General features: G+C 39.9%; 1 protein-coding gene across 2 annotated transcripts in view; it reads right to left on the bottom strand.

Moving 5' to 3' along the window:
* LOC126101126 (zinc finger FYVE domain-containing protein 21-like) overlaps positions 1-26,948 on the bottom strand; it is a 65,017-nt gene that overhangs the window by 6,895 nt on the left and 31,174 nt on the right. For both annotated transcript variants that reach the window (XM_049911812.1, XM_049911811.1), the window contains exons 5-6: positions 21,280-21,374; positions 10,985-11,112 (exon numbers count right to left, since the gene is read on the bottom strand). In XM_049911812.1, coding sequence (XP_049767769.1) covers positions 10,985-11,112; positions 21,280-21,374 — 223 coding nt within the window. The remainder of the gene's footprint in view (positions 1-10,984; positions 11,113-21,279; positions 21,375-26,948) is intronic.

Raw genomic sequence — 26,948 nt, 5'->3', positions numbered from 1 at the left:
GGGAGTGAAGTGCCCCCCGCAACCAAGGGGGCCGGTGAATTCTGGCAGAGCTGAGAGCGAACTCATGTTGCAGCAGTGGCATAGGTAGACATCATGGGCACGGGATGGAGCCGCTCATATTTGCGCCTGGCCTCGGTGTAGGTTAGGCGGTCCAGGGTCTTATATTCCATTATCTTCCTTTCCTTCTGGAAGATCCGACAGTCCGGTGAGCAGGGGGAATGGTGTTCTCCACAGTTAACACAGATGGGAGGCGGAGCACATGGAGTATCAGGATGCAAAGGACGTCCGCAATCCCGACACGTGTTGCTGGAAGTACAGCGAGATGACATGTGCCCAAACTTCCAGCATTTAAAACACCGCATCGGAGGAGGGATATATGGTTTCACATCACAACGGTAAACCATCACCTTAACCTTTTCGGGTAAGACATCACCCTCAAAGGGCAAGATGAAGGCACCGGTGGCGACCTGATTATCCCTCGGACCCCGATGGACGCGCCGGACGAAGTGAACACCTCGTCGTTCGAGGTTGGCGCGTAATTCATCGTCGGACTGCAGAAGAAGATCCCGGTGGAATATAATACCCTGGACCATGTTCAGACTCTTATGCGGCGTGATGCTAATGGAAATATCCCCCAACTTGTCACAATTGAGCAACCTCCGTGACTGGGCAGAGGATGCCGTTTTGATGAGCACAGAACCAGAGCGCATCTTGGACAAGCCCTCCACCTCCCCGAACTTGTCCTCTAAATGCTCCACAAAAAACTGGGGCTTGGTCGACATGAATGATTCTCCATCAACCCGCGTGCACACGAGGTACCGGGGTGAATATTCTCCACTGCCTTCTTTAGCAAGACGTTCCTCCCATGGAGTAGCTAGGGAGGGAAACGATCTCTGATCCAATTTCTTCCCGTTGAGGTTACACCTCGATCGCTTAGAGACTGCTGGTGGAGGCCCACCAGCGATAGATGATGTACCACGCTTCATTGCGGGTCATCCGCCCTGATGCCACCTACTCCGACCAAGGGCCCTCCCCACGGGCGCCACCCAGCCACAGCAAAGGCCACCTGGCAGGATGGCCATTGCCGGGAGTCCCGATGCCCCAGGGCGATGGGCATCGACTCCTTGGCATACGTGGGGAGTTAACGGCGCAGGCATCAGTAGAGCGATCCCTGTGTTGTCAGGGGGCTACAACCAAGAGGGTACATGGCGGCCCCACCACAACGGACTGGCTACCGTGCTGGATCTTAGGTGCAAAAATGGCCAAGGTCGTCGTCGCAGTTAAAAGAAACACTGCAGAGGGCAGTGTGGTAATCGCCCAAGAGATCGAAAACGAGCGGGACACCATTGCAACGACGAGAAAGACGGCTAAAGGTCTAATTGCACGACGGATACAGTGCACCATATAAGGCGCCCTTCCCCAATTGGCTCGCTCTTCGGAATAATTTAGAAAGATGGAGGTCAAACCCGAGAGGGGACCATCACATAAGGCCGAAACATGTGAGACTCCTTTTAGTCGCCTCTTACGACAGGCAGGAATACCGCGGGCCTATTCTAACCCCCGAACCCGCAGGGTGGTCTCAACTTGAGTTGTTTGGGCAAGAGCAGCAGTGCTCTTAGGGTCAGAGCTCAAAGAAGTCCTTCAAACATATTCTCTGTTATAGGCAATAGTTATTCTCAATTACCATCAATCTCTTATTCCCTGATTCCTACAACTTCTTCCATAGTCTTCCTTTCTTTTTTCTTTTTGCATTTTGCATTATCATTCTCTCCTTAACAGTCCATCACTATTATTTTCTTCCTTTGTTCTGTCCCTCATACATCTTTTTACCATTTTTGTCTATGTTAATTCATCGTTTGGTTTCTTTGGTGATTAAAATTCATCTTTCATCAACAGCTCATTATTAGGAGTACTTTAGAATCGGGGCAATACTATTAATGTACCATCACTTTTCAAAACCTTCTCTCTCCTGGTTCAATAATACATCAGTTGACCTGCACCTTAATTTGTCATCACTGTTCCAGCAGCAGTGGGTTTCTTTTCAGTACAGTGACTTGAGCTGATGTACATTTTCAGTATCAAAGAACATGTGAATAAATACACTGGTATCCAAAATTAAAGCAACAAACCAAAATTTTGCAAGGTTGCATTCATTTTGCCACAAAAAAAGTATAATCAGGAGATAATAAGGCAGTTATGTAAAGAATGTAAACAGCAGCAGCATGCAAGACAGTAGACAAAAATGTTCTTCATTTTTCCCAACTTAAAAAATTTACACAACTGGTTAATGCAATCAGTGGGGGTGTGACCACCTCTGGCAGCAATACAGGCCTAACAGCAATGGCGCACACTGCAAATGATGTCAACCTCTGGTGAGGCAATAACTCCCATTCTTCCTGCAGCGCTGCTCACAAGTCATGGAGAGTGGTTGGTGGATGCTGAAGTGATGCAACCCATGTCCCTAGTGCATCCCAGACATGCTCTATGGGATTCAAATCAGGAGAACTACCAGGCCACACCACGGCTGCAATATCTTCCATTTCTAAGAAAACATCAACCACGCGTGCTCTATGAGGTTGAGGATTATCGTCCAGCAACACGAAATCTGGGCCCACAGCACCTTGCAACAACCACACGAGGTCCCAAGATCTCATCATGATACCTGACAGCAGTTAAACCTTTCCAATTTAACCACCAATTTTATGAAGAGTTGTTTAAGTGGTCAACATAATCCCTACTCACACCACTAGGGACAATCCTCAATATCAGTATCTTTCCACAATGGTTAGGTCCCGAAATAATGTTCCACATTCCCTCCAGGTGAGAATCCATCGAAATCATGTCCAGACCAAATGTCCAGACCAAATGTCCAGACCAAATGTCCAGACCAAATGTCCAGACCAAATGTCCAGACCAAATGTCCAGACCAAATGCCCAGACCAAATGCCCAGACCAAATGCCCAGACCAAATGCCCAGACCAAATGCCCAGACCAAATGCCCAGACCAAATGCCCAGACCAAATGCCCAGACCAAATGCCCAGACCAAATGCCCAGACCAAATGCCCAGACCAAATGCCCAGACCAAATGCCCAGACCAAATGCCCAGACCAAATGCCCAGACCAAATGCCCAGACCAAATGTCCAGACCAAATGTCCAGACCAAATGTTCAACCATCCTGGTAGAATGGTAACAGCTCTGCTCTAGACGTTCCCTTCTGTGAAGATGCATCAGGGGTACACATACAACAGGTCTCCACCAATAAAGGCCACTCTTCTGAAGCTTTCTGTGCACTGTTTGCCTTGCTACAACACATCCAGTTGCTGTGCAATACTAACGTGGTACCATCATGCCATCACAGCCAATGTCATCGTTGGTGTGGTTGTCCATTGACCATAATGTCATCGCCATGCAGGACACGATCATATGGAAATCTTTTGACAGTTTGTATGATTATATTGTGAATTAGACGTAGGATGGGGAAATAGTAGTGTGTTGCTTTAATTTTGGACACTAGTGTATGAGTAGTTGTTTGTATAAAACCACTATCATAACTGAAATTTCACTGTTAAAGACTAGTTTAATATACAGAATTTTAAACATAAAAAGTGTGATGTAAGCACTACATTAAGACTATAAATGAATAACAAGAGAAAGTCAGAGATTGGTATGAGGAATGCAGAGATGTTAGGGAGTGGGAGACGTAACAGAGGTAGCAATCAATTAGCATGGGTATGCTGATAACAGTATTGTCACAGAGAAGTTTGGGGGACAAGAAAAACGGCAATAAGATTCTGATTCTCAATAATAACGGAAACATACGATGATTGTTGTTTATAGGACCCCTAACTCTGACTTCAGAACATTTCTGCTCAAGCTACAGAGGGTTCTTGATTGATTTTATAGGAACCACCAGAAATTAGTTATATGTGGTGACTTCAATATTTATTTTGTATATGATTGTGCAAGAAAAAGGATGTTGGTAGATATCGTAAAGTCTTTCCAACTAGGGTGCAGGGGAACAGTAGCACAGCCATAGACAATATTTTTATTCATTCTTCATTACTTGATGGGCATTCTGTTAGCAAAATGGTGAATGGCATTTCAGACCATGATGCACAAATTTTGACACTAAAAGGCTTTTGTACTCAAATAAATGTCACATGTAAATACAAACTTTGTAGGAAACTTACTCCAACGGCAATAGAGTTTTCTAAAACTCATCAAGGAACAAGAGTGGCAGGACGTTTATAGTACCAGTAACATAGCTGACAATGTAATGCTTTCCTTAACACATTTCTCATGCTGTTTGAGAGCTGCTTTCTATTAGAACGTTCTAAATGGGGTTAGGGGTCCAGTAAAAGGGCACCTGGCTGGCTGACTAAACCCAGGCCACTGAAACATGTCACTTCGAGGTCATTCCTCAATCGCTGTAGAGTTGGTAGTAGAACTAACGAACAAGTGAGGAACGGGAGGTGCCATGTCTTCTGAACCAATAACAGCACAGAACAAAAGCCGGTTCCGGCGTCGATGCTACCACGTTGCCGGCTTACATGTAAACATTGTATGTTAGTGCGCGAACGCCTGCTGTTGTGTTGTTTGTTAAACCAGGTCACCAAAATGACGTCGTTCACCAAGCGACAATCCGTTGTGCCATGGAGTGCCATTAAATAGTAAGGCTTTGGAATTGCTATGGAGGAAGTACGAGTTTTACGAACAAGACAAAGAATTTGTTTCTGTTCATGGGCATGCATCGATTCCTGCCAATAAAGTTTTAGATCGTACCTTAAAAACTTTAGGACTCACTGAAAGACAGTTATAAGGAAAGGTGTGCTATTTCAAGACTTACAAGACAGTGAAGTAAACAGTGTGAAAGAAAGCCCCTGCGGAAGAAAGAGTGTGTGTTTAAGTACTCCGGACACGAAAAAGAGCAGCCTCATCCTGTTACAGATATTGATTCTTCCCAATCTGATGCAATTCGTCGGCACATATACGGATACCATAAAAGGAAAGAATACCCCACAATAGCAAAGTTGCTAATTTCTTTAAAAGAAAGTGAACTTTTCTCAGGGGGGAAAACACCACTTAAGATGATATTAAAAAGTACAGGCTTCTGTTTTAAAAAATTAGATTGACTAAAACTGTAGGAAAGCATATACACTCAGTCATATGGTTAGACAAAACCTGGGTCAATGTTGGAGAATCAGCTGAGAAATGCTGGACAGATGATACTCCGAATAGCAGTGATCATCAGCCAACAGGAAGAAGGTCCCAATTAATTGTGGCCCATGCAGGATCTTCAAACGGCTTTGTGCCTGAAGGACTTCTAGTTTATCGATCGAAAAAACACTGGTATGAGGGTATGGACCACCCACGGTTTCTATGGTGGTTTAAAAATTTGTTGCTCCAGTTTAGTGTTCCGACAGTTTTTGTGATGGACAGTGCACCGTACCATTCCGTGATTTCAGATAAAAATCCCACCACTAGTGACCGTAATGAAACTATGGTGCAGTGGTTGCAGGCGGAGACATTGCTGCGGACATGAGCATGACAAGGCTGCTGTTATACTCACTTGTGGAACAAAATAAGCCTGTGATGCCTAACTACATCGTAGATGAAATTGCAAGCAAACAGGGTCACTTGGTAATTAGGCTACTGTCTTTTCACTGCCACTTTAATCCAATTGAATTGGTTTGGAGTGAAGTCAAGGCATACATTAGAAGTAACAACAAGACTTTTACTTTAATAGAAGTGGAAAGACTGCTATGTGAAGGTCTTGCTACTGTAGACGCTACCTCATGGAGGGAGAAAGTAGACCATGTTGCTAAACTGATAAGAGAAGCACAGACTATAGACAGCACTATACATGAAAACCAACAATTAATGATTTCTCTTAATGATGACGATGACGAAGACAAAGGTTTTGGCACCGATTCCGATGATAGTGAAGGAGAACTGGATGGAATTGCGGCATTGACACTGTAAATTGGTGAGTGTAAATGTGTTCAGAATTAATTCTTTTTCTCTCAGCAATTGGATAGGCTATGCATGTTTTGCTTTATTTCTTTCTATAAGTGTGGATAGCGTGTTACTTGGTATGCTTAGATTTACATTATTATACGCCGTTGTACATGCAGCTATTACTGTAATGATTTAGAACGACTTTTCATGGATATTATCATTAACTTCAGATGTTTTTACTTCCCAGTTTCATATACTATCGAACGTCGTCGTTCTATCCATTGTTAGAATAATGTATTTTGTTGCACTTAACATATAAACGTTGATTGTAGCTTACATTTACAAAACGTACTTCGGAGTTGTGGGCGTGTGCGCTGGCAGCTACTGCAACCTCGCAATCGTAGTGTAGCCAACCCCACATGAGCTGTCAAGTGACATGTTTCATTGGCCCGGGTATAGTGGGATAAGGGTATCATGTAGAACAAAGCAGGAATTATAACAAAATGTTAGACGTAGTCACAATCGAGCTATAGTAGTCCATTACAAACAGTACTGTAAGGTGCTTAAAAATGTTACTAGGAAGGCAAAGAGTATATGGCATGCAAATAGAATAGCTAATCCACAGGATAAAATTAAAACCATATGGTCACTTGTGAAGTAAGTGTCTGGTCAGCAGCACAAGGTCAATGATATGAAGTCAGTTCATAGTAAAAATATTTCTGTTACTGATAAATCAGATATATGTACAGTATTTAATGATCATTTTCTGAGCATTGCTGGTGAATTAAATATTTAAATTTAGTTTCTACAGGGAATCATGTAACACTCTTGGCAAATGCCTTTCCGAGATTGATGTGTGAAATACTACTCTGTGATACAGACAAGGTGGAGATTGAGTCAATAATTAAATCACTCTCATGGATACGATGGAGTGCCTAGCAGAATATTAAAGTACTTTGCTGTACATGTAAGCCCTGTACTCAGCCATATTTGTAATTTTTCCTATAGGAATGGTCAGATTCGTGAACGATTAAAGTACACAGTAGTAAAGCCATTTTATTAAAAGGGAGAAAGGGATAATGTAGATAATTTTAGACCTATTTGTATGCCATCAGTGTTTGCTAAAGTTATTGAAAAGGCTGTGTATTGATCATTTTATATCACTTAATTTGCCATGAAATGTACAGTTCGGTTTTGGAAGTCATTTAACAACTGAAAATCTATATTCTCTTTTCTCTATGAAGTACTGGATGAGTTAAACAAAAGGTTTTGAATGCTAGACAAATATTTTTATTTAACTGATGTGTTTGTTTGTGTTGATCACAAAATATTGCTCCAGAAGTTGGACCATTACAGAATACGTGGAGTAGGTCACAATTGGTTCACCTCTTACTTTAGCAACAGACAGCAAAAGGTTATGACTCACAGTGTTGAGAACGGCCATGATGTGTGGTCTGAGTGGGGTATGGTCAAATGAGGGAGAGGGGGGGGCGGGGTGCCCTAGGGATCAGTGTTGGGGCCACTCCTGTTCCTTATTTATATAAACAATACGCCTCTAGTATTACGGCTAACTCTAAAATATTTCTGTTAGCTGATGACACTAGCTTGACAGTAAAGGGTGTTGTGTGCAACACTGGCTCGGTTTCAAATAGTGCAGTTCATGACCTAAATTCATGGCTTGTAGAAAGTAAACTAATGCTAAACAACATTATGACTCAGTTTTTACAGTTTCTAACACACAATTTAACTAAACCCGAAATTTTAATTTCACAGAATGGGCATATGATTAGCGAAACTGAACAGTTTGAATTTCTAGGTGTTCAGATAGATAGTAAACTGTCGTGGAAAGCCCACATTCAAAATCTTGTTCAAAGACTTAATGCTGCTATTTTTACTATTCTGCCAGTACCTGAAGTAAGTGATTGTTCACCACAGAAATTAGCCCAGTTTGCTTATTTTAATTCACTTATGTCATATGGTGTTATATTTTGGGGTAACTCTTCCCAAAAGTATAGCTTTGGCTCAGAAATGGGCGGTTCAGGCAACAAGTTGTGTAGTTTGCGAACCTCTTGTCAACCCCTGTTCTCTAGTCAGGGTATTTTGACATCAGCCTCTCAATGTATATATTCTTTACTGTTGTTTCTTGTTAACAATATCAGCTTATTCCCAAGAATAAGCAACTTTCACTCAGTTAACACTCCTCAAAAATCCAACCTGCATTTGTATCGGACTTCCTTAACTTTTGTGCACAAAGGTGTGCAGTAAACTGCTGCATACATTTTCAATAACCTACTACAAGAATTTAAAAATCTTAGCAGTAATCCACGCACTTTCAAATTAAAACTGAAGAGTTTCCTCATGGGTTGGTCCTTCTATTCTGTTGAGGAGTTTCTTGAAAAATTAAGCTGATTCTTATGTTCTATTGTTGACTGCATTTACTTAAACTTATGGCTAAACTTTTTTTGGGTTCATAAACATTTTATTTTTATCCGTTATTACTTTTATGTTGTAATTTCATGTACTGACACATTCCATGACCTTGGAGATTTGCTCCTCAATTTGGTCCTATGGAACTTGACGTGTAAATAAATTAAGTGCAAATGTGCTTCTTACATGTTCAAATAGTTGTAATAATGTACCACTGTCCTTGTTATGTGACCACTGATCTCTAAGACCACACGTTCAGGTAACAAGTGGTCCTCAGCAACCTGCTTCGTTGAGCTGTTTACTAGCTTACCCCATCAACAACAGTCTTCGTCTGCCAAGAGGACATCTTTCTGTGATTTTCCCCATCACAGCTCAGGGCACTGCCTTTTTGGACAATGTCAGTGTCCACATATCAGAAATCTCTAAAAGTTATTTTATTAAGCTCTGAGCTGAGGCTTTTTAAGTTTCTTTAGAGACTGGAAAAATGTGTAAATGCCTAAGAGTAATATTTTAAAATCATTTTAACTGACTATAACAAAGGCTTTTTCCAAAAGTTTACCACGTAATGTACAATCCAACATATTATCAATAACAGAATCATTTATCAAAGAGCACTGTCACAGTTGAGAAAGAATTTCAAAAACAAAGTTGGTGTGGGGGCAGAAAAACCAGTACCAGTCTTATCCAAGAAAAAATCCCAGCATCCATTTCAAACAATTTAAAAAAAAAAGTTTAGACAAATCAAATCAAAATAGTTGTATTGGCATTTGAATATCACTCCTGAACACAAGTCCAGTTCAAATATAGCAAGACTCCATTTGCTATCATTCTATTCCAACTGCTTCCAATCATACGCAGATTCATATACAAAATTTCCAAATAATTATTCACTCAGTATTTTACATAATGTTGCTATTCATATTATAATTTACAATCTCCTGATTCCAATGGTATATTTCAGTTTTCTCTAAAAGATTGTTAGTTAAGAGAAATTGATAATTTAAGTTGTTCCTGTAGTATGTAATCATAAAAAATTATGTGAGTTAATAACAGTTCATTTGTAAAAAGACCTAGCACTTTGGATAGTCCTAGTTTTGTTATTTCCTGTAAACAGTTTACTTTCTCTGAAAACTCATTAACCAAGAAAATATTCATAATTAAAGTTTGGACTGAACCAAAAATACTTTCATTATTTGAACTTTCAAGCTATCTTTATTACCTAGATTTGACATTATCCTTTTGTTGCCCTAATTTTTCTGAATCACACTGTCTTTGTTTACTCAAACAAGCCAAAAACTAGAGTAGTAGTATGGTATTCTGCCTTATGGCAGGTCTTGTCATGGGTTAAGCCTTTTCCACTTTTGTCTGTCCATAGCCAGTCTTTTCATTTCTGAATATTTGTTTCCTTTGACATTATCTAGCATTTGATATCTTCTTTTTCCTCTTCCCTTTTTCCCTTCCTTCAATAAACAGTCCCTCCTCAAACAATGTCCAATCCATTTCTGTTTTCTCTTTCTGATGACTTTCAACATTTCTCTTTCTTCTCCAACTCTTCTTAATACTTCTTCATTCCTTACTCTGTCTTCCAATTTCACTTTTTCCATTCTTCTCCATATCCACATCTCTAGCGCCTCCAATCTTCTTTCATCTTCCTTCCTCAACATCCAGAAGTCAAAGAAATTAAAGAAATTATGAACCTGGAAATTTTACATGAAAATCAATAACCCACCGCACTGGTATAAAGTGTAATAATCAAACAATACTTCAGACTTTAATAATTTTCTAATTATCTATCAAACAGTTAAGCAATATTGTTGTTGGGCTGAACAGACTGACCACCTCCTAAATTTGAACCTTATATCATTATAATTGCAAATAAAATTACCAATGGCACTGAAAATCCATACACCCATCTTTATATACTCCTGTCTGCACTCGGAAATCATGACAATAACATCTGTGCGCAATCAGTCCAAATCTAGCTACCAACGATTAACAACTCAATGTCCAACTCCAGAAGTCTTTCAAGCAACATCACTGTCACTCATCTCAAAAGACCAGAATTTGTTACGATTATTTGGACATTTGTATGTAGTAATATTCCACTGTGTTGTGTTTTATGGGAATTTATTTCTTTCTTAAAAAAAAAAATCATTGTGTGTCTAGCTACAAGCTCACCAACATTTATGAGTGAATATAAATACATATGTTATGTGTGAACTCAGTTGGACAGTCAGTCAGAGCTGTGCGGAAGTGTGGTGAGGAGAGATGATAACAACGCACTTGCTACAACACTAACGATGAATTATTCTGCCACTCTCTGATATCCGTATATAGGGCCACTAACTTGGTTTTGAAAGAAAATGTACTGAACAGATGAGATTTATTAATGAAATTCTTATCCGCAAACTGCTAATTTTGTGTGTGTGTGGGGGGGGGGGGGGGGGGGGCGTGAGTGTATTGTTGACGAAGGCCTTACTGGCTGAAAACTTTATTTGTGACAAACTTTTTGTTATGTGTATCTGCGAGTCAGCGTCTCTCCAATATGGTGAGTGGCAACTTTCATTGTTACATATGGAAGATTTGTTTATACTGACCTCATGAATGGCCGACACCCACAGACCAGATGCTGTTTGATCAGTTTCTTGACCACAAGATAGCTTTAGCTGCCGATAGGGCCCATCCTTCTCACCATTGTCGTAAACAATCTTCACACCACATGGACCTTGAAACAATAAGCATTCAAAAATATAAAAGCACAGCACACACAGTACCTGTCAACAAATGAGATCACTGAAAATACATCATCATATATTACAGGCAGTTTACTATTTAGTACACCTAACTAAGTAATTCCTCCAAATTTATGTCAAAACCTTTCAAGTTTTTTTTTTTTTTTTTTTTTTTTTTTTTTAAATGAAGCAAACCTTATTAACACTCCACATCTTTATTCTTTATGCCCACACATTTGAAGCCCTCTGCTGTAAAAGGACTACAAACTGTTGTGTATAGCATGGTAGCTCTTAACATAACTATCTCTGGTGTGCAAAGATCAGTGAGCTGTAATCAAGTTTGGAATTTGAAGAGTTTGTCAACATATTGAGAATCCTCTCCTTCAGCATGACAATGCCATACCACACACAAGTGCTGCAACAATCTATCACCTTGGGTTCACTGTCATCGATGATCTACCATACAGTCCCAACCTTGTCCCCATCTGATTTTTCATCCATTTGCAACACTTTTGAGGACTTCATTCTGATACTGATGAATCAGTGCAAGCAAAGGTAAGGTTGTGGCTCCATCAACAAAGTCAAACATTCTATGGTGACAGTGTCAACAAACTGGTCTCTCGTTGGGAGAAATGTATTCATGCCAGGTGGACTATGTTGAGAAATAAACATGTAGGCATGAAGAATAAAAATGTAGAGTGCTAATCACATCTGTTTCATTTAAAAATCTTTACGAGTTTTCACATAAAAATTTAGAGGCATTAATTTTCAGTATGCCTTCATAACACTAAGACCAAGCTGACGTACACTGATGAATCATTTCTGGCACAGATAAACGTGTGAATGGGCATGGTAGTGTGTGTCAAACAGCAATAAAATCGTTATAATTATTCTGAAAACTCAAACAAGGAAGTTTACTAGCACAACCAGTAAATACAAGGGCTATCCACAAAGTACATTAACGTTTTGGAATTAAAAATAAATAAAGTATTGGAAATTTTTTTTATTATATACAGATGAAAGCCACATTTAAATACTACTTTTCTACATAGTTGCCATTTAAATTAAGGCACTTATCGTAGCGATGGACGAGCTTGGAAATTCCTTCGTCGCAAAATTTGGCCGCCTGCACCTTCAACCACATGGTTACCTCTTTTGGGACAGAAAAGTTGTGATTTTTGTGGATTTCCTGGAAAGAGGCACTACAATAAACTCTCAAAAGTATTGCCAAACTCTGCACAACCTCAGAAGAGCAATACAAAACAAGCGCAGGGGAAAGTTGGGCTCAAAGATCTTGCTGATTCACGACAACACCCGGGCCCACACGGCAAATGCCAATCGTGAAGTTCTCGAATCTTTTAAGTGGGAGTTGTTTCCTCATCCACCATACAGTCCCAACCTGGCACTGAGCGACTTCTACTTATTCCCAGCAATGAAGAAGTGGTTGGCTATGCAGCGTTTTGATGACGACCCACAGCTTTAAGAAGAGGTAACCACGTGGTTGAAGGCGCAGGTGGCCGAATTTTACGACGAAGGAATTTCCAAGCTCATCCATTGATACGATAAGTGCCTTAATTTAAATGGCAACTATGTAGAAAAGTAGTATTTAAGTGTGGCTTTCATCTGTATATAATAAAAAAAATTTCCAATACTTTATTTATTTATAATTCCAAAACATAATGTACTTTGTGGATAGCCCTCATATGCGCATTTTCTTTGGAAATATACTTCGTTTCTTATGCAAAATTTGTCAAAGAGCATAAGTTCTGGAAGTATAGCTTGTGTGCTCCTTGGAATATGTCTCAACTGTTTACCGGGACCATTCAATACACATGGTGTGTATGAATCTTTCTTATCTTCTGAGGGCACATTTTTCTTCTGCATGCTTTTGTAAACAAAGTATCAACCACTGATGATAACTATGTAAAAGAGCAATACAGATCCAACCAGTGACATCTAGAATTCAGCACATTCTTATAGAGGAGGTGGGAGGGTATCTTGAAAAACTGTATCAGTACTCTTTTTTTCAGTGATGTCAGGTGATGGGATCGATGGAAGACATGGAACTAGCAACAACCATTATTACATCTACATCCAGCGAGGCTGCTATTAGCAAGGAAACATCTCCAGCTGGCCAATCAAGCGGGACCAGCTAGCTGGCAAATTTAAGCCTTGGCAGCCATGAGCCCACTCTCATTCTCTACGAGTCAGCCATTGTCGTGTCCTGGTCTAACAGATGCTTCCCTAGACAATGATGCTGTATTTATGGACTCCGCAGAACAATGACACAAATTGCTGTTACCACCATGCAAGTGAAAGATGCCTGTTTGTGAGATTACTAGAGTGAAGTTAATGTTCAGTGCCTACAGACTGGTATACTTATTCAGTCACGTGAACTAACTACTGCAGTGGTTTTAACCATCATGTATCAATATTGTGACACCTGTTTTACTGTAAACTGCTAGCTTGTATTTGGTTTATAAACTGATATACAGTATATTAGTAGTGCGAATTGATTTAATTTTCTTGTGGATCAAGACAATTACTTTACTGTGAACTTACTGACATTTCATAATGCAGTGTACTGACAGCTGGGCGATTCATCTCAAATCACACAGGTCAAGAGTGAATGTGCCACATCACTATTTCAAAGTTTGCTGAGAAAAATGTGTGTTGAAGTTATACATAATATCCCTCCAAAACTACAATATTTTGATTTTCTGACGATTTGTTAAAATGTTACAGACCTCTCTGAAAGAGTATTTGTGAAAATTAAAAAAAAAATGTAGTAAAGAAACCAAATATGATAGAGATCTGAATTTATTTTCAATAAATACTTTGTTCCCAATACTATGGGACATGATTAATACATACAGTGTGTTAACTGTAAGATGGCAGAGTTATGAGGGGAGTGCGGGGAGAGGAGGAAGCAAGCATTGGCTGGCGAGAGATGATGAGTTGTTGGGGGGAGGGGGTGGAGGGGGGGGGGACAAGTAACGCCTACCAGTTGCAGTGGCGGCACTACAAATTGCGCGTCGTGCTTACACAAAAGCAGAGAAAAGGCTTGGAAGTAAAACTCGCTTTAAATGTTGTTCGTAAACGAAACTGAAATCGTCATGTAGATTAAAATATTCCCATTCGCAGCATTCAATCACACGCAATATAATTTTGCGAGCATCGCTATGTAATACTAATTTCCTTGTAACTGTAGGCCTACCGGTAGGGGTTGTTGGTGACTCCCGAGATAGGCCAGCAACTGCCTCTTCACTCATTTTGATAATGTTTAGCACACTGCACAATAAAAACACGCAGAAGAGTACAACGCAAAACGATAACGAAGCAGACGACAATGATTATCTTGTACAACACAGTCAGCTACGTAATGTTGGCAGCAGTCGATACTGCGTACCTACCGAAGCTTCCCGACGTTTACCGACTTCTACCGATTCAGGACTAGGGAGAGGCCTGCCATCTAAAAGTTTACACACTGTATACACTTCTGAGCTTTTTTCCATTTATTCTGGAAGAATAAACTATGAAAATTTGTAACTTTTTGTGAATTTCAAAATTATGTTTTGAAAATAAGAATAGTCACAGCATGGTAATTGCCTTGAGAAATGATAAAGTGCAAGAACTGCTAAATGTCAGCTATGACATTAATAGATGAAATTCTTAAACTGTCAAAATATTTGTACATAAGATGAAAGAATCTGAAATTGTTGGTTATTTAGATATTATTTTCTCCAAAACCCCCATCTTAAATGTTCTAAAATTTCATGGTACATTAGATGGTCACTGTACTTAAGGAAAGTACAGTCAGAATGGGCAATACTTGTCTGCACAAAATGTGAGAATTTTTTAGGTAGACCTAGCTCAACTCTAAAGGCCAAAAATCATGGACATTTAAATATTTAAACTGATCACTGATTTTAAGTAAATGTCATGTAAAACTGGCATTTATGAATCAAAATAATTACTTTATAACATTATAAGTAAGGGGGGAAAATAACTCATAATTTTGTTCAAAACCATTTTATAACAAAAATGAGATATAGAATATTTATATCCATTTTTCTTTTTATGGTATTTTTCACAAATTATTATTGTCTTCTGTCATGCTTTTATTTCTTCATGACTTCCCATGAATTAAAATTGCATACAATACAACAATCAACAATGTACTGTTGAAAAGAGTTTTTTTTTTCCCCCCGATCTGCTTGTATAGTCAAGTTGAATTTGTGCATGGACATGGATGACCCAACGAGATCAGTACTTGGGAAATGGGAACTGCACACTGATCTTTTGATGACAGCTATTTGAAAACATTAGCACGAGCAAGAGGTGTCATAAAGGACACGGTTGTATTTTGCAGCTCAAGAGAGACAATTATTATCTTTCTCATCCGCCATTGATTGTGATACACACAAGAAATGAAGTGGCTCACTTCAAGGTCTTCTAATGGATACTGTGGTCTCTGCATCTCACTCATCATAGTAATAGGCTGCATTTCATGGAGAACCATTCTTGCAATGTATGTGCCACTCCAGGATGCAACCCAATAGCGTCTTGATTGAATTCCTACAACAGGCTTCATAGCAGATCACTCTTCTCTCTTTTTTAAATGGAATTCCCTTAATGTACTTTCATTTAGAATTAAGAGTTTCATGTGTGTTACTAATGTTGACATGGTGTGTACAAATCCATTAGCATCTCTTATATCATCAACAGCTTCATGCTGGAGATTAAATCTTGTTGCAAGATGTTTACAGAGACCTTCTACCCTGTCCAATGAACTTTTTCTATCACCTGTTACTAAAAAAATACCTTTTTCGCCTTAATTCCTGCACTACAGTATTGACCAAACTCATAAAGCTGAAAACGGTTTTTAAAGTGAGATGCTGCACCATCATTCACACACACATGTTTGGGAAATGCATGGCCTCTAGATGCTATGTCATCAATTTTCATGCTGACAGTGTAGCAGGCATGTGTACTGCCACTTTTGAGATCACTGACAGTAGGAAGACAGTGTGATGTTCCAAGGAAGTGAGTAACACATGTGAATATTGATACCTGTGATATGTGCCAGTGGTAACTTTGAATTTCATTCTGCAAAGCAACAGACCAGTTCTCAGCAAAGTCGAAATGAAGAACTAATGCATCAATATTCTGGGATGTGGCTGATTTTACTTCTGCTATGACCTGTCTCCAAAACCTCCAGATATGATGGTGAGCTATTACTTTCATGACCCAATGCCTAACCTTTGTAACAAACTTCTGTGGCTCTCCTCCCTCACACAATGCATAGGTTTCATCATTATCAGTATCCATAAGGATAGAGTAGCATGGAGAGCTGCATCAAACCAGTCTCAGGACTGAAGACCACAACAACAACAAAGGAGTAATGCTTTAACCGTCACCACTTCAGCACCAGGACACATTGTACACTCCTGCCACCAACATTTACTGTGGCTCTTGACATATACAGAAAAGCATCAGGTCCATCTCTGTTTACTTCTTTCCTGTGACACTGCTTATATCAAAACAAACAAATTTCAAATTAGTGCACCCTAAACACATATGCATACTTCCTTCACTGGCGGGCATTTTACCCATTTTGGTCGTAAGGGGAAGAATTTTGTGAGACCAATTTCTAAATTCAGATTCTCCTTTTTCATTAGGAGATATGCCTCTCTTATTGATCTTTTCACATATATTTTTACTTTTTTAACTTTTTCACCATTTTCACTAACAGAGATAACATCAGCCTAGTTAGGACTTTGCCTGCTGCAATCTTTGTCATCACTTAGGTAATATTCCAGAGCATCAGTATCAACTTGCAACAGATGCCCACAATAAGAATCTGGGCATGCCCAAGTACCCCTCTCATTCTTTATTTTACCTTTTGAGTTTAAATAATGTGAGGAAGTGGGTAAGTATTTCTGTAACTTCTGCTTAGAGTAGCTACCTGGTATCACTGTCAGTAACTGTACCTTCTCAGCATAAGTGGCAGCTGAGATAGCAGTATTTAGGTTCTGAAACCACATATCACATTTCATGCACATATCACTATCTTCAGTTTCTGCACAAAGTGCATCTACATTACACATTTCATAAAGTTTTGAAGATGTTGCTTGTGTAAACCTTGTTTCAATTTCTTTCACTTTTATTTTTATCTGCAGTGTCATCTTCAGTTTCGCATTCAGGTGATGGTGATCATTCAGGTGGGTTGTCACTAAATTTCTTCACATAGCGAGTGTAGTGCAGCTGTAGTGAGTGTCGCAATTCCTGCACAATGAATGATTCCTCAAGGACCACGATATTCCTGCAATACCTCTGACAGATTTCCAACAACTGTGAAGTGTTTTTTCTCTTTTCTGAAACACTACCTTCTTGTGTCTTTTTTTCATAGTCCACACACCTCACTCTTTCACTACTGTATTTCCTCACTGACACTGTATATAACAAAAAGTTCGAACCAAACAACACTCGATGCAGAATGGATTACATGCAAATTGTCACTCATTTTTTATAAATAAAAGAGCCTGGAAACAGTGTTGCTAACATGCATATTTTACACTAGAAATTCAGTGATGTGAAATTGCAGAATGCTGAAAAATTTTTGAAACTTTACACACAAAAATATTTTCCACTGTCTCTGTATTGACAACTAACATATCAACCACACAATATTTTGTATAATTCTCAGAAGTTTTTGGATGGGGTTTTTCGAGTAAATAATTCATAAATACTTATAAATATGAAAATTTTTACATTTTTAGTAATACATATATACATAATACAGACAGCTGGAGCAGAGGAGATACTGCTTACAATTACATCAGTCATATCTGGTAACATGACAGAAAAGATAGCATTTTGTGACTTTCCAAATTAAAAAAAAAATTTAGTGGAAAAATTAACTCAAATTTCATATTTTCATCTTAAATTTGTAAGTTAAAGAAAGTCCATAAGTGTGTGGGTGTCAACTAAATTTCAACACACTAAGAGGGGGCTTTAATGCAAAACATCTGCCAGGTCTCAAGTACTTTTGGTTTATTTACAAAATAAACATTTTTCAAAGGGCACTACCATTTACAAAAATTAAGACAAAACAAAAATACTTTATTTGTTAACACTTATGATATAGAGGTCTAAAATATAATTTTTACAGAGAAATTCATGACCATGAGTTACATGATTTTATTGTAACAGTACAGTTGTAAAATGAAACTAACTGTGCATTATGCTTTATTACATATGGGAATATCTTTTAAATAAGAGTGTGTGAGACATCAACAATACTCATCACACAGAGAAAACACTGAGTGGCACACTACATGTATTCTGCATTTTCACAGCACTCTACAAGCTATCCATGCAAATTTGGATCACTGTTTGCATCATTGCACCCTACATTACAGCATCAAGTTCACCCAAGTCCCTACCTGCATGAATATATGCTTTGCACGTTAAGCTCATCCAGTAGGACATGATTCACATGATGAGCTCAAGAGAACATCAAGTATGTAACAATCCTTTATCTGGTAATAAAGTACCCTTTAGAACAAAATACAAACCACATTAATATAAACCCTGTTGGCATGAATGCTGCTTCTACTTTACTGATAAAAGGTGCTCCAACAGGTTGTTTTTATGGCAGTGTACTTTATCAGCCATGACTTTTATAAAATTTACTTGTACAGCAGAGATAGCAGTGTACTGCCAAGTGAGACTATGACCTTAACTGTGTCTCATTACATGAGGCACATGTATTATACATAGGGAAAACATGCAGCATCAAGATGTTAGAATCACACCACTAACGAATTTCTTTTGCTACTGCAGTGAATGTAGCTTAACACTTGCGGGAAAAAAATGACACTATTAAAAAAATAGGGAAAATCTTACTACGTGTTATGCACTACTCCATAACAGTTATTGAATTCCAGCAGGCTGTATGCTGTCCCTAGATCTGGGCGATTTCTTCCTACAAACGGAAGCAGTTCTCAGGATTTCTTTTCAGCCATAGAAGTAAGAGCATAGATATTATGTCAATTAGTGAACTGTTCCTCCTAATTAATTTCTCAGGTTTTCTGGGATGATTTCTACAAGATATATAGATACAGAACTTCTACAAGATCTACATTTCGGTTGATTGTGATGTTTCCCTAAACCATGTCTCTAAAAATTATAAAAAAATACCTAGTCATCTTCATCAGTCACTGCAAGTTATGCATTTGCTGATTGGACTCCAACAGGATTATGAGAGATAGCCAGCATTGCACAGCCATGATCCTTTAAGAATTAAAAATGTCGAGACAAATGTTATGAAATGCTGATACCAGAAAACAAATGTGACATGTAACTATGTGCCTGGAAGGTACTGTGAATCAAAGTTAGGCTTAAACAGCAGTATGCTGTTAACAATAACACACAGCCTGGCAGGATCCAGACAGTGACTACAGCCAAAATAATTAAACTGAGAAAGACTACTACATCAATCACCAAAATACTGGTCCCAAAATTGGATCAACAGGTCTACAGTTTTATACATTTCCATGGTAAATATGTGGTGTTCAGTGTTCCTCACCTCCACTGCTGTGGAATGGTGTGCTTTTGACAATAATGCAGAATCCAAATCCAATTTCATGAAATTACAACAATTTAAAAACATCTGAGATACAACCATTTTTTAATGATATTATTCGGGCTAAAGTCTACAACAAGGGACAATGCCAGACAGGGCAGTTTCCCTCTAAAGCACACGATTTGGCAACTTCTCGTTCCTAACTAACTAAATAATCCACATAAAATTAGCTAAAACTGAGCATGTTGGAACAGGTATGTTCCTCACAGACACAATGAATAACGTTTACAATAGGTTAAGACAATTAACTAAATACTACAAGGATCACTGAAATAATTTCATAAATTAATAGTTCTCGGCGATACCTGAAGCCATACACAGTATTGATGCCACTTACTAATACGACACGTACTAAAGAAAATAGTGATGCCACAAGGTGCAGGAAGACTAGCATCCTTAGTACCGATTTGCCCAGAAAATAAACACACAATATACAGTTCAACAGTAGCATGGAGACACAAAATAAAGTCACTAACTTGTCACCTCGAGCTATCAACAAACGTTTTAATATTGTGAGAAGCAGAGAAAGAAAAATGTCATCACAAGCCATGGGACAGACAAATGTCTCTTACAGAGAAATTGGCAGGGCAGGATTCTGTAGAATGATACACAGTCTTCTCGTGAACATACCAGCCATGATGGGCAGGAGCTCAAACCCTGGCTACTACCTAAGTGGGAACATGCATTTGCCTGTTCGATAGAAAGTCTTGCGGTGCGATGCACTGCTGTATATACCAAGCTGCGCAGTAGTTGTAAAGGTGTAGGTGTAAAGATGGTATAACTTCTCAACAAATGCCCAGGAACGGACTTGGTATCATGTACTGTGCTATTAGAGATACAAAGTCCAGAGCTACCTAACACATCCATTGCAGAGCTTGCACGAGACTGAACTCCAGTGCTCTTGTCTTGAAGAGTTAGGTTAAGACAACAGAAGCTTATCTAGATCTGAAGCTACTGTCTTGGCGCCATTAGCCAGTGACCATAGTAGACAGGTGTCCCATCACATGACAAAGATAGAGCCTTGCTGCATCAAGCAACAGCCAAAGCAAGCCAGATGCATATAAAATGGGGCCAGACTGATAAAATCAATGTGCAGTGAAGTGCCACCATAGTAGGATGTTTTTAAGGTAACCAATGAAAGACAAACCATTCAATACAGTGGGCTGAAGGACAAAGAGAGATCTAGGTTAGGCTGAAAGGTTACACTTTGACTGAGAACATGCAAAGCCAATGGAGTGATATGATGAGACGCTCAGCTACATTTAGCAAAACGTTAACAATGAGCTGTTGGCCCATTCCCATCTGTTCTTGTTACACCTCTAAGTGTGCACTTGCCAAAATTGCTATGCTAAATATGGAAGTAATGGCACTGCTCCTGGTCTAGACTTTTACCTATGATTAGGGGCTTAAAAAACTATTTTTATTAGTTTGTGCATCCAGACATGCAGTGTTACTATGAAACCAAATCCGCAATATAGCAGCTTCCAACCACATAATGACAGTTCCTTACCTGAATCTTGATAACGGGTAACACAGAGTGATTTTATTTCAGAGAGCTTCAATGGTTCTGGTTTGTCTGTTTCATGTCCCTCAAAGAGAAGGTACCTATAAATAACATTATACTGTAAGTCACACCACACCATTCAACACAGCTTACCAGACAGAAAATTTGCTAGAGGGAGAATTATTTGTGAAACCCACTTCCATCGCCACTTTATCAACATAATGGTGATTGGTATTTGACATTATCACATTTCTATTTCATTATGCAATAAATAATATATTATAAATGGGGGAAAGGAACTGTATGAAAAATACTAACAGCTGACATGTACTTGTCCAAGAAAGTCAGGATGTATGATTTAAATTTTATCACAGCAATTCCAAGTATGGGGATAATTCAATAAATAAGTCACAAAATGGGACAGAGACAACAATAATAAACATAATTTCCTGAAATTTATTTTACTTTTCTACCTGTCCACCCTGTACATTCTGACACTTATCCTAACTCCTTGATGGCCAGCAGTAAAGAAGTCTTTTGGTTGCTGTCACAGCCAACATATCTCTTCGGCTATGGTATCATCAGTTTCAAAACACTGGCCACCCAAAGTAAATTTTAGGTACCCAAACAAATGAAAGTCACTTTCTGTAAGAGCATTGTCATCCAGAAGAATCACTCCCTTTGTCAGGATGCCAGACCACTGGAGAAGAATGGCCTGTTGGAATTCCTGCACAGTGGTGCAATATGAGGTGGCATTTTCTGGTTCACTGTGAGACTGGAATGTCATCAGTACGATCCCTTGCATGTCCAGAAACCTGGTGAGCATATAACCTTGTGGGCTGATGAAATGATCTTTAACTTTTTTGATGTCGGGGAGGTGGAATGTTTCCATTCCATGAACAGTCATTTAGTTTCTGGTTGAAAATGGCAAACATAAGACTCGTGCCCTACAACAGTTCATGTTATGAAGTTCTCCCATTCCTCTGAGTATCGAACGAGGCATTGGAAAGACACACTCATTCGCTTCATTCTGTGTTCCTCAGTTGACTTGTGCAGCACCCACAATGCACAAACTTCATGAAACTTCAACAACTCATGCATAACGCTATAAGAAGTTCCATGTGAACAGCCTACAGTATGAACTATGTCACTGAGCCTTATAATCATTACAAATTATTTGTTCCACACAATGTGCTGTGGCTTCAGTTGCCACTACAGCAGGGACATCAGGATGCACCCGGTCTCTGATGCTTCGCCAATCCTTGTTTAACTCCTAGTATCAAATTGAAGACAACTTTCCACAATAAAATATTGTCACCATACATGGGAGGTATTTCAAGATATACTTCTTTTGTGGAGAGTCTTTTGGCCCCTAAAAATGCACAACCAAATCCTGTTCTAATCCTGTACACTCATGCCACACATCAGGCATCTAGCATAGGCTGCCACGTGATGTCCTGCAGCCTTTGTAACAAGCAAACATATACTGCTATCTTCTGGCAAAATATGCACGTGTAATTTAAACACAGTATAAGGAAAGCTAACATTTGTGACTTATTTACTGACTTACCATCATTATCAAAATAAATCTACTACTTCATTTTCTAGTTAAAATAATTTTCAAATCTACAGTAATCAACGTATGTGCAGGCATAAGATTATTATTGTACAAGACATGATCAAAAAGTAACAGGAATTTTTTTTTATTTTACGGGCTTTATACATCGGATTTGCAATTTTTTTCATCTTGTTGGTACTCATGTTCCTGATGTATGTTAACATTTTCAGCTGTTTTGAATATTTAGTTTATTGTTGACAGTCAAAAGCTTGTGTGTGTTTTGAAGTGCTCGGCAAGTTTTTACTTTCAAAAAAGATTGATCAAAGAATCTGCACTACATCTGTTTGGAAATGGAATAAAGTGCAGCACCACATTCAAAATAATGGCTGTGGCTTTTTGCAAATCTGCTACGAGTAAGACAAGAGTTTATGAGTGGTAAAAATGTTTCAAAGAGGGCCAATAAGATGCTGAAGACTATGACTGCCCTGGATGCCCTATCACATCAAATACTGACAACAACGTGTAAAAAGTAAAGAAAATTGTCCTGGAAAATCACCATCAGAGAGGTTGCTGATGTCAGTATATTCTTTGGCTCATACCAAACAATTTTTCAGGTGTTTTGGGCGTGAAACTTGTAGCAGCAACATTTTTTTCTAAAATTGTTAAATCTCGACCAAAAACGACGTTGCATATACATCACTCACAAACTGCTGAATGAAGAAGGTTACAACAGGTGACGAAACATGGGTATATGACATAAAAACCAAGGCCCAATCATCTCAATGGAAACTGCCTGAAGAAGCAAGTCAGAAAAAACTTAGCAAAGTTGATTACATGTGAATGTTGTTCTTACTGTTTTATTCAATTCCAACAGGATAGTGCATCATGAGTTCCTGCGTTATGGTAGCACTGTCAATACAGAATACCACCTGAAAGTTATGTGCCGTTTGCATGAAGCGGTCTGAGGAAACAAACAGTATTGCAGCAAAACCATTCATGGAAATTGCATCATGATAATGCTCCTGCTCACACCTCAATACTTGTTCGTGATTTTTTGGCAGAAAAAAAATCGTTGTGTTGCCTCAGCCACTGTATTCACCGGACATGGCCCTCTGCAAATTCTATTCCTGAGGCTAAAGAGAACCATGAAACTACATCGTTTTGGCACCATTGATGAGATGAAAACAGAATCACTAAAGGAGTTGAACATCATGTCGAAAAGTGAGTTCCAGAAGTACTTCCAAGATTGGAAAAAGTGCTGCCACAAGTGGGATCTGAGGGGGATTACGTTGAAGGGGACAAAGTTGATGAACAAATAAAGATTCTTTAAGATAAGTTAAAATTCCCATTACCTTGTGAGCACACCTCATAATGGTGCCACAAAGTGGTTTCCTCATGAAGCCTACATAACATACACAAATTGCACAATAAATTACTGTTGAAATTAAAGTTACAGTATGTTTGTTATTGCTCAAATCAGATTTAATTTTGCCTTAATAGATGCATAAAATGATAAATATTTAAGAAACAGGGGAAATAGGAATGAACTTTATGACACAGGATGCAACAAATGGTATGGCGAAACTTTCAGGACCCATTCCTCATAAATATCAGAAAAAAATGTTATATCTAAAAACAAAGATGATGTGACTTACCAAACGAAAGTGCTGGCAGGTTGATAGACACACAAACAAACACAAACATACACACCAAATTCAAGCTTTCACAACCAATGGTTGCTTCATCAGGAAAGAGGGAAGGAGAGGGAAAGACGAAAGGATGTGGGTTTTAAGGGAGAGTGCTGGAGTCATTCCAATCCCGGAAGCGGAAAGACTACCCTTAGGGGGAAAAAAGGACAGGTATACACTCGAATACACACACATATCCATCCGCACATACACAGACACAAGCAACATTTGTAAAGGCAAAGAGTTTGGGCAGAGATGTCAGTCGAGGCGGTAGTAAATAGGAAAAGATGATGTTGAAAGACAGATGAGGTATGAGTGGCGGCAACTAGAAATTAGTGGAGGTTGAGGCCTGGCGGATAATGAGGAGAGAGGATATACTGAAGGGCAAGTTCCCATCTCCGGAGTTCTGATAGGTTGGCGTTAGTGGGAAGTATCCAGATAACCCGGACGGTGTAACACTGTGCTAAGATGTGCTGGCCGTGCACCAAGGCATGTTTAGCCACAGGGTGATCCTCATTACCAACAAACACTGTCTGCCTGTGTCCATTCATGCGAATGGACAGTTTGTTGCTGGTCATTCCCACATAGAGAACTTCACAGTGTAGGCAGGTCAGTTGGTAAATTACGTGGGTGCTTTCACACGTGGCTCTGCCTTCGATCGTGTACACCTTCCGGGTTACAGGACTGGAGTAGGTGGTGGTGGGAGGGTGCATGGGACAGGTTTTACACCGGGGCGGTTACAAGGGTAGGAGCCAGAGGGTAGGGAAGGTGGTTTGGGGATTTCATAGGGATCAACTAAGAGGTTACGAAGGTTAGGTGGACGGCGGAAAGACACTCTTGGTGGAGTGGGGAGGATTTCATGAAGGATGGATCTCATTTCAGGGCAGGATTTGAGGAAGTCGTATCCCTGCTGGAGAGCCAGATTCAGAGTCTGACCCAGTCCCGGAAAGTATCCTGTCACAAGTGGGGCACTTCTGGGATTCTTCTGTGGGAGGTTCTGGGTTTGAGGGGATGAGGAAGCAGCTCTGGTTATTTGCTTCTGTACCAGATCGGGAGGGTAGTTGCGGGATGCGAAAGCTGTTTTCAGGTTGTTGGTGTAATGGTTCAGGGATTCCGGACTGGAGCAGATTCGTTTGCCACGAAAACCTAGGCTGTAGGGAAGGGACCGTTTGATGTGGAATGGGTGGCAGGCTGACCGATCCATTGTCATTCTTCGAGCGGACAAGGGTTCCACGACCGTGGTACTTGATCCCTTCCCTACAGCCTAGGTCTTCGTGGCAAACGAATCTGCTCCAGTCCGGAATCCCTGAACCATTACACCAACAACCTGAAAACAGCTTTCGCATCCCGCAACTACCCTCCTGACCTGGTACAGAAGAAAATAACCAGAGCCACTTCCTCATCCCCTCAAACCCAGAATCTCCCACAGAAGAACCCCAAAAGTGCCCCACTTGTGACAGGATACTTTCCGGGACTGGATCAGACACTGAATCTGGCTCTCCAGCAGGGATACGACTTCCTCAAATCCTGCCCTGAAATGAGATCCATCCTTCATGAAATCCTCCCCACTCCACCAAGTGTGTCTTTCCGCCATCCACCTAACCTTCGTAACCTCTTAGTTGATCCCTATGAAATCCCCAAACCACCTTCCCTACCCTCTGGCTCCTACCCTTGTAACCGCCCCGGTGTAAAACCTGTCCCATGCACCCTCCCACCACCACCTACTCCAGTCCTGTAACCCGGAAGGTGTACACGATCGAAGGCAGAGCCACGTGTGAAAGCACCCACGTGATTTACCAACTGACCTGCCTACACTGTGAAGCTCTCTATGTGGGAATGACCAGCAACAAACTGTCCATTCACATGAATGGACACAGGCAGACAGTGTTTGTTGGTAATGAGGATCACCCTGTGGCTAAACATGCCTTGGTGCATGGCCAGCACATCTTAGCACAGTGTTACATCGTCCGGGTTATCTGGATACTTCCCACCAACACCAACCTGTCAGAACTCCGGAGATGGGAACTTGCCCTTCAGTATATCCTCTCTTCTCGTTACCCGCCAGGCCTCAACCTCCGCTAATTTCAAGTTGTCGCTGCTCATACCTCACCTGTCATTCAACAACATCTTTGCCTTTGTACTTCCACCTCGACTGACATCTCTGCCCAAACTCTTTGCCTTTACAAATGTTGCTTGTGTCTGTGTATGTGCAGATGGATATGCGTGTGTATACCTGTCCTTTTTTCCCCCTAAGGTAAGTCTTTTCACTCCCGGGATTGGAATGACTCCTACCCTCTCCCTTAAAACCCACATACTTTCGTCTTTCCCTCTCCTTCCCTCTTTCCTGATGAAGCAACCATTGGTTGTGAAAGCTTGAATTTTGTGTGTATGTTTGTGTTTGTTTGTGTGTCTATCAACCTGCCAGCACT

This window comes from Schistocerca cancellata, chromosome 9 (assembly GCF_023864275.1).
Source record: "Schistocerca cancellata isolate TAMUIC-IGC-003103 chromosome 9, iqSchCanc2.1, whole genome shotgun sequence".
NCBI lineage: Eukaryota > Metazoa > Arthropoda > Insecta > Orthoptera > Acrididae > Schistocerca > Schistocerca cancellata.
This window is presented reverse-complemented; position numbering and strand designations above follow the sequence as displayed.